This window comes from Balearica regulorum, chromosome 2, assembly GCF_011004875.1.
Source record: "Balearica regulorum gibbericeps isolate bBalReg1 chromosome 2, bBalReg1.pri, whole genome shotgun sequence".
Taxonomy (NCBI): domain Eukaryota; kingdom Metazoa; phylum Chordata; class Aves; order Gruiformes; family Gruidae; genus Balearica; species Balearica regulorum.
Genome location: NC_046185.1, coordinates 110,940,863 through 110,958,251, shown reverse-complemented (window position 1 = coordinate 110,958,251; position 17,389 = coordinate 110,940,863). Strand labels below are relative to the sequence as shown.

Below are 17,389 nucleotides of genomic sequence, written 5' to 3'. Positions count from 1 at the left end.
AGAAACTAGCCGTCTTCTGTGGACGCAGGGCTGACTTTGTTGAAAGCCGTTGTTGAAAATCTTTGTTATTCTCAGCTGGAAAATGAACGTGTACTTGTGCCACGAGTAGTCTTGACACAAACAGCACAGCTCCTGTATTTAGTCTGTTCCTCTCACCTCTTTATCATACAGGCTCAAAACATGATACTACTGATTTTCCTGGCCCTTGACACAATGTGTTTGTGTACGCATTTATTAAAATAAGTGCTTTTTAGAATTTTATTGCATTAGCAACTGGCAGACCCAGTCATGGACTGAGAAGGGGAGGGCAAATGCTGTATGAGTGCTGCATGAAAACCAAACAAAAGTGCCAGGAAATGTGCAATCTAAATGTAAAGACAGGAGTTCATAGGTGATGAAAGACAGACAACGAAGAAATCCAGAAAACGGTGTTCATCAGAGTGATGATAGACTATCTGATCGCAGGCTCTCCAATTTACCTGAAGTGCACTTCAACCATAATTACATTTCTGAAGCACTTGATTTAACATAAATGTACCCCTGAGTAAATCTAGTCATGTGTAAGACAGTGCTTTTCCTATCTATTACTACTAAAGTTTGAACACATACAGGGCACATGTGCCACTTGTCATGGAGCCGGTGTAAATATGCTGTAGGTGGCCAGAGCCCTGTCCGCGGCGTGGCACCAGAGCACCCCTGCCCCACAGGGCATTCGTGGCCGGATGGGGTGCTGGTAGCTGGGGCTTCTGTCAGGCTTGCTAGAAACTCGGAGCGAAGTTGTTCTTTCTGGATTAAATGTGTGAAGGCATCACAACACATCCTGTCTCTGTGCAAAAAAAACCCTTTTCTGTGACTCAGTTGAGGTTTTGCATGATATGTGAGCCAGTTTAGGTAGATAGATATATCAGTTTATTTTTGCTTCCCATTCACAAACTAAGTGACTTGAGGTCTGTAATGCTGAAATGCTTTGAGGAAGGAGGGGGGAGAAAATTTATTGCAATGCCTTGGGATTGTGTTGCTCACTCCAGCCACACTCAGCACAGCAGGAGGCAGGGAGGGGGTTCGTGTCTGGAAGCTCTTCCTCGCTCCAGAATTTTACTTCAGTCATGCAATGTCCCTGGTCTGCATAACCTGGTGGTACGGTGTGGGTGGCTTTGAAGGAGTGGGGCTGTGGGTTTTTCTCATTGCATGTGGAGCATGAAACTTTCTCACTGTGAAAGCTGCATTAGAATTGAGATAGGAAGAGACCTTTGCTATTTTTGCCAAATCACTAAAAGCAGAAACGTTAAGGAAAATAGCGTATTAGTTCTTGCTATGGGTGAAGCTATTAGGTCTAAAACCAACTTCTGTGTGACTGAAGAAAATTTACAGTGACTGTAGTTGTGAGAAGTGGTTTTACAGTCCTGCTTATATGGAAGAGTTTTTGTTGTATGCAGTCTTAATGGACAGCTGAAAAAAGTGTGTGTGGATTAATTTTTCTGAGATTGTCTTTAAAGATGATACGGCTCTTTGCCTAACTTTGGGATCACCCTGCTTTATCTCCAATGTAAATATGCTTTTTCAATAAAAGCAAAGGGCCACCAGACTATAGGCAGTTGGTAAATTTGGGACTAAAATGGATAATGTCCATGAGATTTAGTGCCTTTTTGAAAGGTAGAGGGAGATGACAAAGCAATGTGTACTTTTCTTTAATTTCATAGCTATTACGTGTTTTGAATGCCTCTTAATCTCAGGCAAGTAGAATCAAATGGTATTGCTTTTTTCTGTAAGTCTTTTTTAGCTGAACATTTCTGAACAGTAGAACTTCTTCCTAAATCCACTACCTTGCCCATCATTTTTGGTTCTTGTACTCATTTTTGTGTTTTTGTTGAATTGACAATTTTAGTAGTGGTTTCAGTCATGTTGTTATAGGACTTTTTGTTTTTTCCCTCCTCAGCTATTGCTGAGCATACAGCAGAAACGAATGGTGCAAATGAATGTCAGGGTGGGATGGCAGTCGCCAGAGGTGCGTGACGCGAGGAAATGGGGATATTGAACTGTCTTGTTGCTGAGGTGCTTTCCTGGCTGGAGCAATGGAGAAGCTGTAAAGTGTCAGTGTGCTGCCATCACAAAAGAGAAGGAGAGAGACTGAATTGAAATACAGACGTAGATGTTGCTGTTGTGTCTGAATTGTGGATGTAAACTTTTTAAATTTAAAGTTTTATTATTGCATGTTTGGAGAGCTTTCTGTCCTTTCCCATTAGTTCTCCCAGATTCAGATTGAAGTTTCTCTGTTTCACTTTGTTTCACTGCTTCTCTCTGTATAGTTTTGTAATGTGTGGGTTTTGGAAATACTAGTTGAAGTTGATTAGGTTTGTTCACTGTATTTCGTGGTCCGATCTTGGACTATTAGAGTTATGTCAGCTCAAGTATGGTACATTGAAATTAACTTCCTTTGCTTTTGGTCCCCATGAGTATCCCGGACATCAATAAATCAGAAATGCTGATTGGCTGCTTCCCATCTAAGCTCACTCAACGTGAGGATTTTGCAATGAAGCTGAAGATTCGCCAATAGTGTTTCTTGTTATATCCAGACCTCTTGTTTTCTTTCCATTTCTACGTTAGATGAATATGATGCTTAATCTTATACAGTCTGAAAAATTGATTATAGTTAACGCCATTCTTATTTTTTTAAACACGTGTATTTCAGCATTGAAGTATATGACAACGTCCAGATCTACTGAAGCATAATGTAGTACACTGTTAACATAGGTAAGATACATACTTGGTGCCAAACAGTGAAGTAACTCGATTAAATGTTGGCAAAGACAAACAGGTTTTTGTGGAAAAAGCAATGTTTTAAAATGTCGCTTATGTTGGTTATGGGATACATGCTGAGTTAACCTCATTGAACTTTTCCCCAGGAATTGATGCGCTTACAATTGGCGGGTCATTATGCTGCTCCACCTGTGTAGTGTTAAGGTCAGTGTGTTTTTCTGATTATAAAAACCATCCATACCATTCCATTATAAATTCACTACCATTCATATAATGGAATGTGCCAAAGCTCGGAGCTCGTTGCAGCTGCCCCCGGTCCATGTTTAAGATCAAACAAAGCGGTTCAGGTAATTTGAGCACCTTTTCAACAACACGTCCAATCAAGCTTCATTTGAAGTGATCTTTTGTTGTTTCTGTTTTGTTTTTCTTTTTTCTTTTTTGTAACCTGCTAAGCATCCATCTGATGTCAGTGTTGGTTTTGTTTTGTGTGGCCTGCCCAAGAATTCTTATTGAATCAAGACATGGTAATTATAAGATCATAGCAAGGAGGTCCTGGGAGCAGCAGGCAACTGTAACCTGGCAGTTGCACGCATCCATGCATAGGCGAAGCACAGAATGCATCAACCACTCACTTTCACAAGGCATTTTCTGAAACCTGCAGCTTCTAACAGTGAATTAATTCTGAGTCATCACAACACACAAATCAGCCATCACGGTAGATACTAATGTGTGAGATGCAGGAATGTATGAGTGGCACTAACCACTTACTAGGGGGAACCTGTGAGCTGATGTGCATGCATAACATGCTGCTGCTGTATGCATCTTCCTGTACAGCTTAGTCTTCAGAATTGTCATGTGTTATCAAAGAGTGCCAGAATGTGCATTAAAGCTTATCTGGTGTTATTTCAGTCACTGAAATGTTGTTATGGTTGGAGCTTTTGTTTGTTGTTTGCTTCTACGTTTTTCTTTGTTACTAATCATACAAATAACTTTCTGTGAAGAGTAAGAATTCAGTCAACAGCCATGTATCTAATAGGTCATTATGTTCTTCTAGTTTCATGAGGATGTATCCTTTCTGTGTTAAGTTTTGCACTTTGTAGTAACCAGTGAGAGCCTCAGGGCTGGCAGTTTTGCTGGGATTGTGGGGGGGTGGGGTGTATTTTGAGCCTCTGTGCAAATTAAGTAGTTGCTGTAATTGCTGAGGAAATACGTGCAGTCTCTTGATCATGATAACTAAGAATTTGTGTGACCGTGTCCAACAGCACTCCTCCTTTCACTTCTCTGTAGCTGCAAACTCAGTGGTATTCTACACTAAATGCAGTGTGAAACTTTCCTGGGTATGTCTGCTCTATACAGTGCATACAGTCTCACAAAATGTGGTGAAGACTTTAACTCTGTGGTGAAAAGTAATCCTTGAATGTTCTAGCTTGTGAAAACTGTACACCACCTGACACTTCACATGACAATAATTTGAATTTTGCAGCTATTGCATCAGGTAAGTACATCTTCAGAGGTATTTGGCAGTTTGTTTTATTACTCTGGAAAAAAATGTATTTCAATTAGGCTACAGTCCAAAAACTAAATGAAAAAGCCGTCCCAAAGATGATGCAGGTCATTGTAGGATTGCATGCTTTCTCTCAAGGGAAGATACTCAAAGGGAAGGACATGTTTAATAATGGCAGAGGTACCAAAAGGATTAAGAATAGTGTTTTGTTGTTGGTTTTTTGTGGTTTTTTTTTAAGTAGAGTGCATAATACATGTTTAACTTCTGGGCAAAACCATATTTTTCTTAGGCACCAGAAAGATCTCTTTTGCAGCATTTTCGAGTTCATCTGTGGTGATGTATCTTCCCAAGTTTTAAACAAGTGCATCTCTCACTGCTACCTATGTGTCTTAATGAATTTGGGCCCTTACATACAACACACAGGAATCCTGGAGGTTGTATTAAATATCTCCAACTAAGAATCCTGCCAGAAAGAGGTAGCTGATACAGCAGCAGGAAGAAAGTAAATGAACTACCTGCTGCAGCATATTCAACTGGTTGTGATGCTTTGTCTCCTCAGGGGAGACTTCTGTTTAAGATAAATTTGGTCCTCAGTCTATGTGGCCAGCTGTATTCAGATGTACCAAAGTGATGCAAATCATAAGTACTTGACATAAAGGGCTGTCTATTAGGTATATCGCCTAGTTTTTATTGACAAAATTCATTAACTGAAAATGCAGCTTTGGCTCTGTTTCTAGCGCTCTCCTCTATGTATGGAGGAAAAAAAAAAGCAAAATATTTTTTAAATTGAAGAAAGTAATTCCTCAGTTCCCTGCCCCACCTCCCCTCTCCTCATCCCCTATGGAAAACATGTTGAGCTAAGCTTATAACAGTGTTTCCAGCTGCTACTGGACACTTTTTTCCTCCTTTATTGTTGTTATTAGAAGAAAAAAAATTGTTTCCCCCTCAGTCTCAGCATGGACTATTTCAGGAAGAGCAAACCAGATGCACAATTTAGTCTATGGCAATGAACAGTATGTACCTGCAAGGGCATTTACTTGACCTTGCAGATAAGCCTTTTGAATTGCATGTAGGCATTTGAGATAAGTGCCAGTATTTGTTAGCAGTATTAAGACTTGACAGGTACAGGGAGTGCAGGAGCCTTCCAAGTCCTTGGGGAGGCCTCAGCACTATTCAAAGTCCTGTGTTTAAGTATCTAGTTTCTTTAATTAGTTTCCCTACATATACCCTGTATAGTCAACAAAGTCATTCTCCTAGTGGTATTTCAGAGCACCCTTTTCTCTGCTGTAACTGTATAACCAATATAGAGAAGTTAGCCTCATTCAAGCACCCAATTCTTAATGCAGGTTATAAAAGACTGGAATGAAAAGGTAGAAACACAGCCCCTCCCAAAAAAAAAAAAATGTTATAGCACAATCAAAATAAGGTCTCAGTTAGAAAGGATTTAGTGTTCTAGTAGGTGGTGGCTCCTGCAAGCCACTTCTGGCTTTTAAAAGGTAGTCTCTAGATGAGACGAAGAACAGCATGTTAACCTTTGGATTTGGCCCCTCATTAGGGAAGAGGGCTCCATCGCTTGATCCATCGCTTATAAAAATCAGCTTCTGTGTGAGCTTTATGTTATATTTGGTCTATCTGTGGACACTATAGCACATGTGCTTTTTGTGGTATGCTGTGTGTTTACATTAAGACACATGGAAATGTTTTATTAAAAAAAACCCCTTTAATTAGAGTTTCTCACATACGGAGTTCATCATTTTAATCACACAAGTTACTTATGGAAAAAAGATCTATTGGTGTTCCTATGCCAAACATTGTTAGTGTGGAGTTGTTACCTGTGGTTTATTTAGGACTCAAGATACAGAAACCTTTCAAACACTCCTTTGCAGTATAGTTCTTGAGCAAAAATAAACAACAAAAAATCAGTTATAGGAATTATTTTTTTCTAAAACAGCACACACAGGTAAACCTGTGCTGAAAGCTCTTTCCAAGCCAAAAGCATTCCCACATATCCAGAGTAAAGCATTTTGCAACCCCTCTGTTTTATACCATACCTCATGCATTCACATTGCCTTTCTTTTTTGCTAATGATAACCAATAAGATGTAAAAAGTGTGTTTCGAACCTTTGCAACTTTTTGTTTGTCTGATAGGCAGAAGAGCCAACAGATCTAACAAAATCCGTTTGGTTGCAAAAGGGATGATGGTTAGCCAACCTGCAAGCAGGAAGGAGACCCCTCGGCTTGTCCTGTAGACTCTGAGCGAGGTGCTGGCGGTCCCAGCAAAGGCAGCAGATGGGAGGCAGTAGTAGGAGGAGAGGTGGAGCTGTGAACCAAAGCCCTTGCTCTTCTAGTGTCTTTTTAATTAGAGTAATATAAATATTCACTGGGATGATGGTTATATCTTAATGGAGAAATTAAGAAATAGATTAATTTCTGGCACAATTCCCTCTTCCTGTTTACAGACGTCAGTCTGTATTTCCAGCACGGGTTTAATTGGAGGAAAAATTCTTTGTATTTGCTTATTATCTGCCAGCCTTGTAAGGGAATAACTATAGCTTTGGGAAAGCGCAAGGGAGTTTAAGGGCACCAGCAGAAACAGACATGTTAAAAAATAGCACAACTGAATAATGCTATCATTCAAGTTAGTAGGAAAAGAGCACTTGAAAGGAAATTTGGTGGTAAGTTTGCTGTTCTTCCCATTATATCATGGAAGTAGAAGGCTGTGAAGATGATGCTTTCTATCTAACCTTGAGTATTTAGGAATTTAAAAGAACCCCAAATAACCCAATGGGACAGGATCTGCTTCGAAGTCTGAAGTCAACAGGAGTCTTTCCATTGTATCCAAGATGTGTGAGATCAGGCCTAGGCTGAATTCACTTCAGAGGAACTGAGAAGTGTTACATGGCTCCATACCCACATGTGCAAGACATTGTCCATACTGGAGAACAGTATGTTGATGACATCAGAAATAACGTCTGCACTGTGTGCCTTTAAAGTTTTGATGCTGCTTTAAAATCTCTTGTTGTTCTACTGGGTGTTGTCGGCTAGAAACTCATGGGCCTTTAATAAAATCTGAGATAAAAGGCTTTATAATTTCTTTTGTTAAAACACAACTTTCAGGATTTCCATACTGGGCACCTACACTGCTTCCATAGTATTTTGCAGCTTTGCCCTTGCATGACGTGCAGAAATTTGATTCTGACGTGCACAAATGCTTTGATTTTACTGGGAATTTTAAGTCTATTCTCAAAATGTGGCCCATCTCTTTAAAGCCAACAGACAAACTGGTTGAAAAAAAATCCATTATTTTGTCAAATTCTATATGATAAAAGACTAACTCAAATTAATCAATGTTTAATTTTATTAATATTAAATCATATATAGAGCTAGTTACATAATAAAAAAATACTCTACAATACACTGAGAAAGCGCTCTCAAATACGTTATCTGTGACTTGTGCGAATATCTACTTTAATTGCATTGGGAATTTAAAATCGAAAAATATAAATGAGATTTTTGTTGTACTTTGCAATTTAAATTAGTCCATTCTTCATGACACTTAAGTCTTCACCTCTGCAAATTTCTTTGCTTCTTGAAGAAAAAATATTTTTGGGAGAAAAAATTCACACCAGATTTACTAGTAAGCTGGAAATCTGCCACAAAATCCATACAGAAAATATAAATGTATATTGTACTAAAACGTGTATTTGTAACTAAAATTTTCTGTGAGGATGAGAATAACGCACTGGACTCTGTATGACAAAATACTAATTGGGAAGAATGGAGCTGGAAAGGAAACAGTGTTGTGTTACATTTTAGCTCGCATCCTGTTTCCACTGTAGTTGCTTTGATAAGACTTCTGTTGCATTTTTGTAATGGCTTTTAAAATACCATAGCACCTATTTCTGCAGACTTGTATACATCAGGACATTCCCTTGTGTGAGTAATCAATTAAATCGGTGAGGCTGGGTATAATTTTTATAGCCTGGCTTCCTGGGTTGGTCAGTCTTCTCTGATTGCACTTTTTCTCTATCTGTCACCCCCTTACCTAATTACTTTTGAAGCCGTTGACTAATTTCAAGCAAAACAGACAGAAGTAGTTGTCTTTGAGATAATTACATTTCTACAGGTCTCGGGAGCTGGGGAGAAGAGGGAAACCCAAGTTGGGGCTGGGGAATGAACCTGTCTGTCACCTGCTCCAGTAGCTGGTATGGTTGCTGGTCTGTACCTTTGCTTCGGGTGGTTTTTTGGTTGTTTGTTGTTTGTTTTGGGGTTTTTTTTCCCAGAGGAATGGACAGGAAAAAGCTAGGACTTTTATTAGAGATTTGGTGGTGATGAAGGATAGAGCTCTGCAGGAAAACAGCTTCATTAATTCCACTGCTAACAGGGCTGTTTGTTTCCAGGAATGCTTTCTGAATCAGACTTGAATGTCTTTAATACAAATGTTCAGCTTCTGGTTAAAGGTTAAAAAAAAAAATACAGCAATCAAGTTAATTTATCACTAACATTGAGAGAAAAAGTTCCAGAAACATTAGTATGTGGCCATTAAGTTAATGTGTTACAAATAATAAATTTGTCAAATTAGTGTCTTTTCTGTTGGCAGGTCTTACACACAAATGAATTCTTGTGGTGCCTGAGAACCCCTAATGGAAATACCTGTTCAAAAGTCAAGTTTTAATGTCACTGACACTTTAGTTTTGCTGTCTAAGTTGAATAGCATTTTATCCAGCAACTAATACCATCAATTTAAAAGTAGCATCTGTGGACCAAAGCATGCTTCATTGCTTTGTGCACGGAATCGGACAGCAGGTAGTTCTCATTGTCCTTATGAGAATAGAAGAGTCCCACACCAAGATATCCAAGCAGGGTACGGCCGCAGCCTTGCTGCGTGATGATGTGCATATCTCAGTCTTTCTTCCAGAACCCAGGTGTAACGCTTGCAGAAACAGTTTTCCAACTTGCTTCCTTTTGGAGGCTTCTATAAATACTAATTAATTAAACTGTAGACTTTTATTGCAATGCCCCAGAACCTAATCCTTGATGGATTTAGGATACTTCCTTGACAGAGGGGTTCTTACCAGATATATAGGTTTAAAATTTTCTTCTTTGGACCTTACTTTAAGTGCAGTGTTAAAACCTGTAATTACTTCTCTTCTGTGAGGATTCAGTGGCAGCAAAAAAGAATTAGGTTAAGTCTAAGCAATGGTCTTCATTAAAATGAAATGAAACTATGGCTTGAGCCTTCATTCAGAACCATTCTTGTGCTTTTATCTGTGGGTGAGTGAAATACAACTTTTCTGGTGACCTTTGCAGATGTTCTTCCTATTTGAAAACTCTCATGAGACCTTTTGAACATGGGACAACAAACCCTTTTGAACTGGAGTAAAAGGGAAAAAAGTAAATTAGAAACTCACGCAGTAATGTGAGCAGACATACATACCTGTACATACGATTGTGTGATACAATAATTAGGTATTACTATGTTGTATTAGAGGTGTACTAGCAGCGAAGTAAGTATGGGCGAAATTCAGAAATCATACTGTCACAATGGGACTTGCCTATCCCTATGTGCAGGTCCAGTTTCTCTTGGTGATGGTAGTCAGTGGGGCTTGTCTCTCTTCTACATTTATATATGGTTGGAGGAGCTTGTACCAGTTTGTTGTTCTTCATCTACTTGATCTAGTTCTCCAGCTGTTCTGGGCATTTCTGCTTTGAAAATCTGCTTTATGCCTGTACTTGTTTTCCAGGTGGGAACTACTGGACTACCTTTCATCTAATCTTGGCTAGCAGTTCGCCAGAAAAACCTTCAACACGTAGCTCGATCATCTTATGGTGGTCCAGAGGAAAAGAGAGTCCCTGAATGCAGCTTCTGTTCTCTCATGTAGGATTATTTTTGTGCCCTAGATAAAGCCACCACGTGTTCTCTTTGTAAAATCTGAATCTTGTTCTTCAACTAGAGACTGTAATACCAGAATTACTCACTTCCTCTTGGGATAGTTTGCCCAGTTTCTTTGCTTTCTCATGAATACAATTATAGTAGCAATTTATTATGATTTATACAATCAAAACATAAACAACTTTTAATAAAGATGAAACAGTAAGTAGCAATCTGATTTGGAGATACATATCTGAGGCTAGTTTTACCTGCCCAGGAACAGAGAAATCTCCTCCTTTAAACTATGGCTTGTGGGTTCTATCAGTAGTATTAAGTTTTTAATGGTGTCAAGATTATTTTCCAGAATAAAATATTGGATGTGAGGCATTACTAACCATAAATCAGTTTTTCCCTTACTGTTTTTCAGTGTAAAATAAGAACTCTGGATCCTCAAAACCTTTGTTATAATAGCTTTTTCTTTAACAAACCCACAAAACCACACATAATGAACTTTAGATATTTATATTTAAAAAAAAAAAAATTACAAAAATACAAGGATGTTGTCATAATCTTCCCAAGTGTATACAGACATAAGCCAGTCTGAGAACAAGCATGCTTAAAAGTGGCAGTCGAACTCTTAATACTTGCAAGCGGTTTTCTTTCTGCCTTCCAGTGACATTGGACAAAACCCATGCAGTACTGATGAATGCTTCAGTGTCTGATGTTCCAGTTTAAATCCATGAGGGGTTTATCTTCTTTTGAAAAAATGAAAAATGTTTTCGATTATATTATTATAATTGCATAGGAAAAAACATTCAGATATCATGGTCTAAAAATATGATTGTATTTTAAATTAATCCCAACCCATCAAATGACAGATTTGCTTCTAGGTTTTGAGATCTCATTCTAAGAGTAGTTGCTGTGATCTGTGTCCTAAAATGCAACTTGCTGCTCTACGTGTTTGACTAATGTGTTTTTCCTACAGCATAGGTTATAGCCTGGATGAAAATGTTTGAAGTGTTTTAGTTAAAATATGAACTCTTGATTTTCCAAGTCTGGATTAGCCCTTGTTAACTGCAGCTGTTGACATCTATATGGGTTTTCCATTGCTTCATGGAGTCATTTTGTTCCACATTGAAGTCAGGGGGAGTTTTGTCCTTAAATTTTATTGGAAGCAGGATTGAGGACGCTCAACTGGATGGCATTTCTGTATTTGTCTGGAGGTAATATGATAATAACAGGAACTCTGTAGCCAATTAATTTTAAAATGTCAGGGAATATTCTAGGCCTTGTTGAAAAGTAGAAGATGGAGCTGAGGGCATGCTCTGAAGCTGGTGTCTGGTTGAGAAACTGGTTTGTTCTTTGTAGATCAAAGGAGTTGTTGATGTAGGCATTGATACTCAACAGCCTGCTAATAATACCTACCTGCCTCAGCCCTGCCTCACTGCCTGAGGAGGTCAGGATACTGACATCTCAAAATCACTTTTCTCTTAAAGAAATACAGATGGGGGTAAGAAGCATGACAGAGTGTAGGTGCAATGGATGAAATAGATTTAAAATGTTCTCTTTGCTGTGGAGTGGGGGTCAACCACCATGGGCAGCTGGAAGGAACCACGAGTGACACGAGCCTCCTTGCAGCCCTCCTGGGTTTTGTGTGTTATTGTCCCCACACGTTAATCCAGTGCCTGACCCATGGCTGGTACAGCAAGTGATGCCTGGTGCCCTATCCCTCCCTACCTACGAGTCGGGGGGAGGGTGGTAATATTGTTAAGTGAGGAAGAGGAGATATGTCACAAGAATAAAAAAGGATGGGGAGGAGAGGAAGATACACGATCACCTGGGAATATGGCATGGGCTGTGATGTGAGGGACGTGGCACAGTGGAACAGGGACCTTGCAGACAGCCTGGAATAGAGGGAGGCAGGAGGGAAGCCATATGCAGCTCTTGCAAGGAATGGCACTCATGGTGTCAATAGAAATTTTACAGGTCATAGCAATGATGAATGTCTCGTGGTGTGTGTGTATATGGATCCGTTTGTGCTGTGCGCAGGTGTGCCCAGGCAGAGAGGGAAGTGTGGTGGAAATACTACATGGGTAGATCTGAGCTCTGCAGAATAAATCCTTTGATACATAGCATGTGAACTTTTCGTTTGCAAAGACTCATGCTTGTGTCTGAAGGGAGTTTAATATTAAAAACTTCCCTTTTGATATCTGTGCTTGGTTGCTTTCAGTTGCCTTTTGTGTGTGTGTTTTATACATAATAAGCTATGCCTGATACCTATGTGATACATTAGACAACTCTTCTATTTGGTAGCAATATATGCTACAGACATCGTACAAGCTTTATTTTTTAGCAAAACAGTTGTCATAGTGGAAGGTATAATACACTCTTAATGGTAGAGAATGGTGGGATTTCCATAACTGTCACATATCATAAGAAATTAAGAGGTTTTTTCTGCAAAAAGTTTTCAGAGGAGTCTTTGGACTCTGGGGAAGAGATATTGGAAATGTGGGACTGCTTCTGAGCAGAGAAATGACTACACCTGACAGTTCTGGGAAACATTGTACATTACTGGAGATCTTTCTGCAACTCACGTTTACTCTACATCATTTCGTTAGTAGTCTCTTAAATTTTGCAAGATGTCTTCACAGCTTTTCCTGTAAACCTCTGCTATGTTTACGGGTATTACACTTTTGAAAAGATGTGTACATAAAGGGTATACAGTATACTGAGTATTTTTTTATTTTCTCTGCTTTGACTTCCTCTGGATGTACCATCTAGTTTGAAATTTTATAGTTGCCTAGAAAATCAGACTATTCTTAAATAATTGGGTAGTAGTTCAGTATGGAGTTTTTAATATGCTTTATGTTTCTATTTCACATGCCTGAATGTACTTACAATACACATTTTCTGCCACCCTCAGGAGTGCTTTGCTGACTTATCTTTATATAATATAATATCTTATAGTTTGAGAGGTTCATACACAGGTCTGGCTCCTTCCTATCTAACCTAACATGCCTAACCTAGGGTCCCAACAGTCATCAACTCCTTAAAAAGGTGATGAAGAGAGATAGAGCTGAATCCTCTCTGGGAAAGCTTTACCTGGGTCTCAGTCTCTTTCAGGAGGTGCCTGTCGCTTCCCTCTGAGTATACAGGGAGTCTTGGGAACCTGCATTCCTCAATTAAGTGACTCAAGTACTCACAGTTTGAGTTGGATCAATCTGGGCCCCTGTTGGTGCTATTAAAGACATTGATCTTTTAAACAAAGTACTTGAAGAACTGAAGGCACTGGTTATAAAAATCCATTAGGTAAGAAATGTCTATTATGTGCTGTGCAGAACCTGAAACAGGGCATCCAGCATGGTCAGGGCTTCCCAGTAGGAATATCAGCTGATCACTTCACAGAAGAACAGCAATGTTTTTATCCATCAGAGAAGAGTGTCCCTGTGCTTACCTCCTCCCTCCTGAAACCCCTTTGGAGTAAGTAGTGTTCCTAGGATTCCAGCAGAGTCCAGCTGTGCAGTGGACCTGATGAATACAGTGATGATTCTTAAATAGTGTGATGTGGGGTGCACAGGCTTTTTGGGACAACTCTCTGCTGCGAGTGATGCCTCTCTAGTTTAAATAGTGGATTAAACCGGTACCAGTGCCTGGTGTACAGAATGATTGCTTTTCTTCTGGCAATGATTGTTGTTCATAAATATTGTCCTCAGGTTTGAAAAGATGAGGAATGGACGTTTTTAGTCTTTGGCACCACAGTCACTAGGACTGTGTATCTGTGAAGCTGGCATGCTCCACACTGGCCTTTATGGACATGAGGATGCTTGTTAAGAGAGGGTTTGTTCTCCTACCAACAAATCCTTCATCTTGTGCCTGTTGAGAGGTGTAGTCACTGTCCTACCTCTGTCTGGTACTGTCTGCTTCTGATGTTTAAAACCAAGAAAGTCAAAAATATAAATTTCCTGTTATGTGCATTGTAGAGCACCAGCAAAGGCACACTTTGTGGACTTCAGAGTATTTGATAGTAGCATATGAGCAGATCCTAAGGTTATTTCTTTAATCTTGTAGTGTGGAAAGAACAGAGTGAAGCTGTGCAGTGTTAACTTGGTTTAAGATGTTACCATGTTGATGCTTTTATTATTTCCTTACTGTTATCTTTTTCAGATTTTATATTCAGGCCATATTGCTTGTTCACCTGTTCTTGTGTACCTGAATATGTCCTTTAAAAATATTGGCAATGTTTTCAGATCTTTTTTCTGTAACGGGTAAGTCTGATGGCTGTTTCTTATCCCTTGCTGTGCCAAACTGCTGAGACAAGACTGTTTTTCTGCTGCCGATTTAGGAGAAATTAATTTTGTTCTTAACTGCTTTCTGTTGCAGAAACTTCCCAGTGCTTTATGTAGTGAGCTGTGAGTGGATTATCAATGTGTCAATACAAATGTGTTGAATGTAAGATTAATTGCTCTTAGTTACACATAAGTAGTCTACAGTGTAGAAGCTTGGAGTGATCTCATCTAAAACTGGTAAAATGTCATTTTTTTCAGAAACTTAATTGGTTTATATACTTACAGGAGTACAAATCTTCATTCTTGGAATCATTTAATTGAAAATGTGATGTGTGTATTTTTCAGCATGCTCTCCTGCGTTCATTAGACCGCACTCTTTTACTTCTTCCAGAAAAAGAAGAAAAAACATTGTTAATTTTTTCCTTTCTTTTTCTGAACTCCAAGAATTTCCCTCCAATCATTACCCCATATTCCAACTTCCATCTGCTTGCGCCCAGGAGATTGTTTAAGTGCTCTCAGAAAATGTGGACTGCTCTTAATTGTACCTTTTCTTTGTAGATGTGAAGAGTACCTCTGGTTACTGTGCTGCTAGCTTTGGCTGCCTTATGACTAATAGGCCTGCATCGGGAATCAATCCTAGCCACTGGCACCGAACCTTGCTGGGTTGACCTTGAGGTCAACTCTTTGATTTTGATTCTACTTTGTGCAATGATTTGCACATCAATGAAGCAAAGTTAAATGTAAGAGGATACATTAACATAGCAGTACAGCTAGACTGGAAATGCACAAAGGTCAGGAAATGGAAAAATGAACTACCTAATGACATCCATTTGCCCCATTGCTGGCTTTGATTTCCGATTAGTGTTTATTATAGGCATAAATATATATATTGTGCCATAGATGTCCAATGTTGAGACAAATACACTGAAGGTTCTTCAGTGTTGCAATGGCAGGCAGCCTTCATTTCAGTCTTCCCAAAAGGAGCAGTTTCATCTCTGCACTCTGGAGTATCTTGCAGGGAAAAGGGTGTCAGTAGACCATGGAAGCCTGTGGCTCCCTCATGCTATTAAATGATTCCTTTGGAGCTCTGAGAAGCCATTCCCGTGCCTCTCAAATGGTCGGATCCTACAAATTTCTCTGTGTTCTCCAAATCCTTTGGCTTCATAGCATTCTCCAGTCCCAAGCTTGATGTTTTTCATGTTGGGTTTTATGTTTTCAGGAAGTCAGGTGCTGAACCATTTGGAGATTTTTTTTTTTATAGCTCCTTGCACTGTAAGGCTTTGTTTACTGGATTTGGCTATACTATAAGCTAGGCTTTAAAAATCCTTTTTGTGCTAAGAGTTAGACTAACAATTCTTGCAAAATTCAAATGTCCAAAGGGATTTTTCTCATATGATAAATAAATAGCTGTGATAGGTGGGAGTGTGTTGATGGGGGCAGTTATGATAGCTGAAACTGTAACCTTGATTATAGCTTGCTTGTTGAACTGTCTTTCTTCTTACCTCTGCATTGCCTGGCATTTTGTGTAGTCAATGGTATTGTGCCCACAGTGATGGAAAATGCAAATGTTCTCTTGGTTGAAAATTTGCTCTGCAGGTACCGTGTGCTGTGTTAAGACGACTGTCCCTAGGCAAAAAGGATTTATTTACCTTTTCCAGGCTCTGACTTTGACAGAGGGAGAGCGTATGTTACCGAAAGCTGCTGAGTACTGGCAGCTAAGGGATCCTCTGGGCTGCAGGTGGGGGGAGCAGATGGGGAAGAGATGGAGAGCAGCAGGCCTGTGGTGGGAGTGGAGATGAAAAGGTTGCTGGGAAGAACAGGGAGCAGATCCTGCAACAAATCTTTAGGGCTGTGAAAAGCAGGAGAGTTGCCTCTGAGGATGACTTCATATTTCTGCACTGAGAGCAAGTCTGGAGGGGAAAGTTCTTCTCTGTAAGGAGCAACATGAGATTCATTCTCATATCTTTTTGCTTTCACCTGGCTTTTTTACTCTTCCACCCAACAGAGCTGAGTTTCCTGTCTTTCAGAACTTACCTGATTCTCATTTATGCTCTAATAAAACAGTTTTACATACTGAAAGCCTTTTTGGTAGGCTCACCTTCAAGTCAAAGGTCTGCCTCAAAACTCTGGCTTGCAGAGTCCCATCACATCACCTTTTGATGACTGTATGTGCTACTGCTTTGCTGCTCTTCTTTCTGGCCCAGCCTCAGGATTTTGCTCTGGGTGTTCACACCTGGGCTGTGACCAGGTTTTTAAAACCTTTTCATGTTGTCTCTCATCTAGCCAATTAAACCTTTCGTACAGGTCATTACTACCTTGTATTTCTGTAAGTACAATATCCTTGTTGACACATGTGATCTTACCTTTCTGAAAGCTGATCAGAAGACTTTTGCATTCATAACTTACCACTTTCACCAGCTTATCCTAATTTTTTTTTTTAAATCTGTCTTGGCTCCTTCTTGTCTGTTACAAAACTTGTAAGCCTTGCAAATGAAGGCTGAAAGCTTATCAGGAGAACCTTCATCTCTGGTGGAGTAACCAAGAGACTGACTCCACATCTGATTTGCCTATGATGTCAGACTTTACTACAGCTTATTAAATTTTCAGATGGATAAATGTGCTGTGTCCCAAGCTTCCCGTCATACAAAGCTACCTCACTGTATTTCTTGGTACTTGCCCTGGAAATTCTGGTTGTGATGATGCTTGCAGCCATCTGAATGACTGCATACACCTTACTTTGAGCCCACTGTCCTGCTGGCTGATATTATCACCTTGTTCCCTTTAATTTCCTCATCTGCCAATGGTGTAGTGATGGGTTGTATTTCAATCATATACTATCTTTGGTATGGACTATAAAAGTCTGTTGTACCACCATCCTGACCCACACAAATATATCTTCTCTGAAAAAGCAGCAATAAGAGGTAACTGGTGTCAATCCAAGTATCTAAAAGACAGCTGTTAGTTGCCTGA

General features: G+C 39.5%; 1 protein-coding gene across 5 annotated transcripts in view; it reads left to right on the top strand.

Moving 5' to 3' along the window:
* The window catches only part of HECW1 (HECT, C2 and WW domain containing E3 ubiquitin protein ligase 1), a 273,833-nt gene that overhangs the window by 63,663 nt on the left and 192,781 nt on the right, over positions 1–17,389 (top strand). Inside the window, exons 2-3 of one of the 5 annotated variants that reach the window (XM_075745309.1) lie at positions 2,690–2,751; positions 2,904–2,961. The exons of 3 other annotated variants lie outside the window; for them this stretch is intronic. In XM_075745309.1, coding sequence (XP_075601424.1) covers positions 2,935–2,961 — 27 coding nt within the window. In that variant the 5' untranslated portion in view covers positions 2,690–2,751; positions 2,904–2,934. The remainder of the gene's footprint in view (positions 1–2,689; positions 2,752–2,903; positions 2,962–17,389) is intronic. One more of the 5 variants, XM_075745308.1, reaches the window with a different exon arrangement.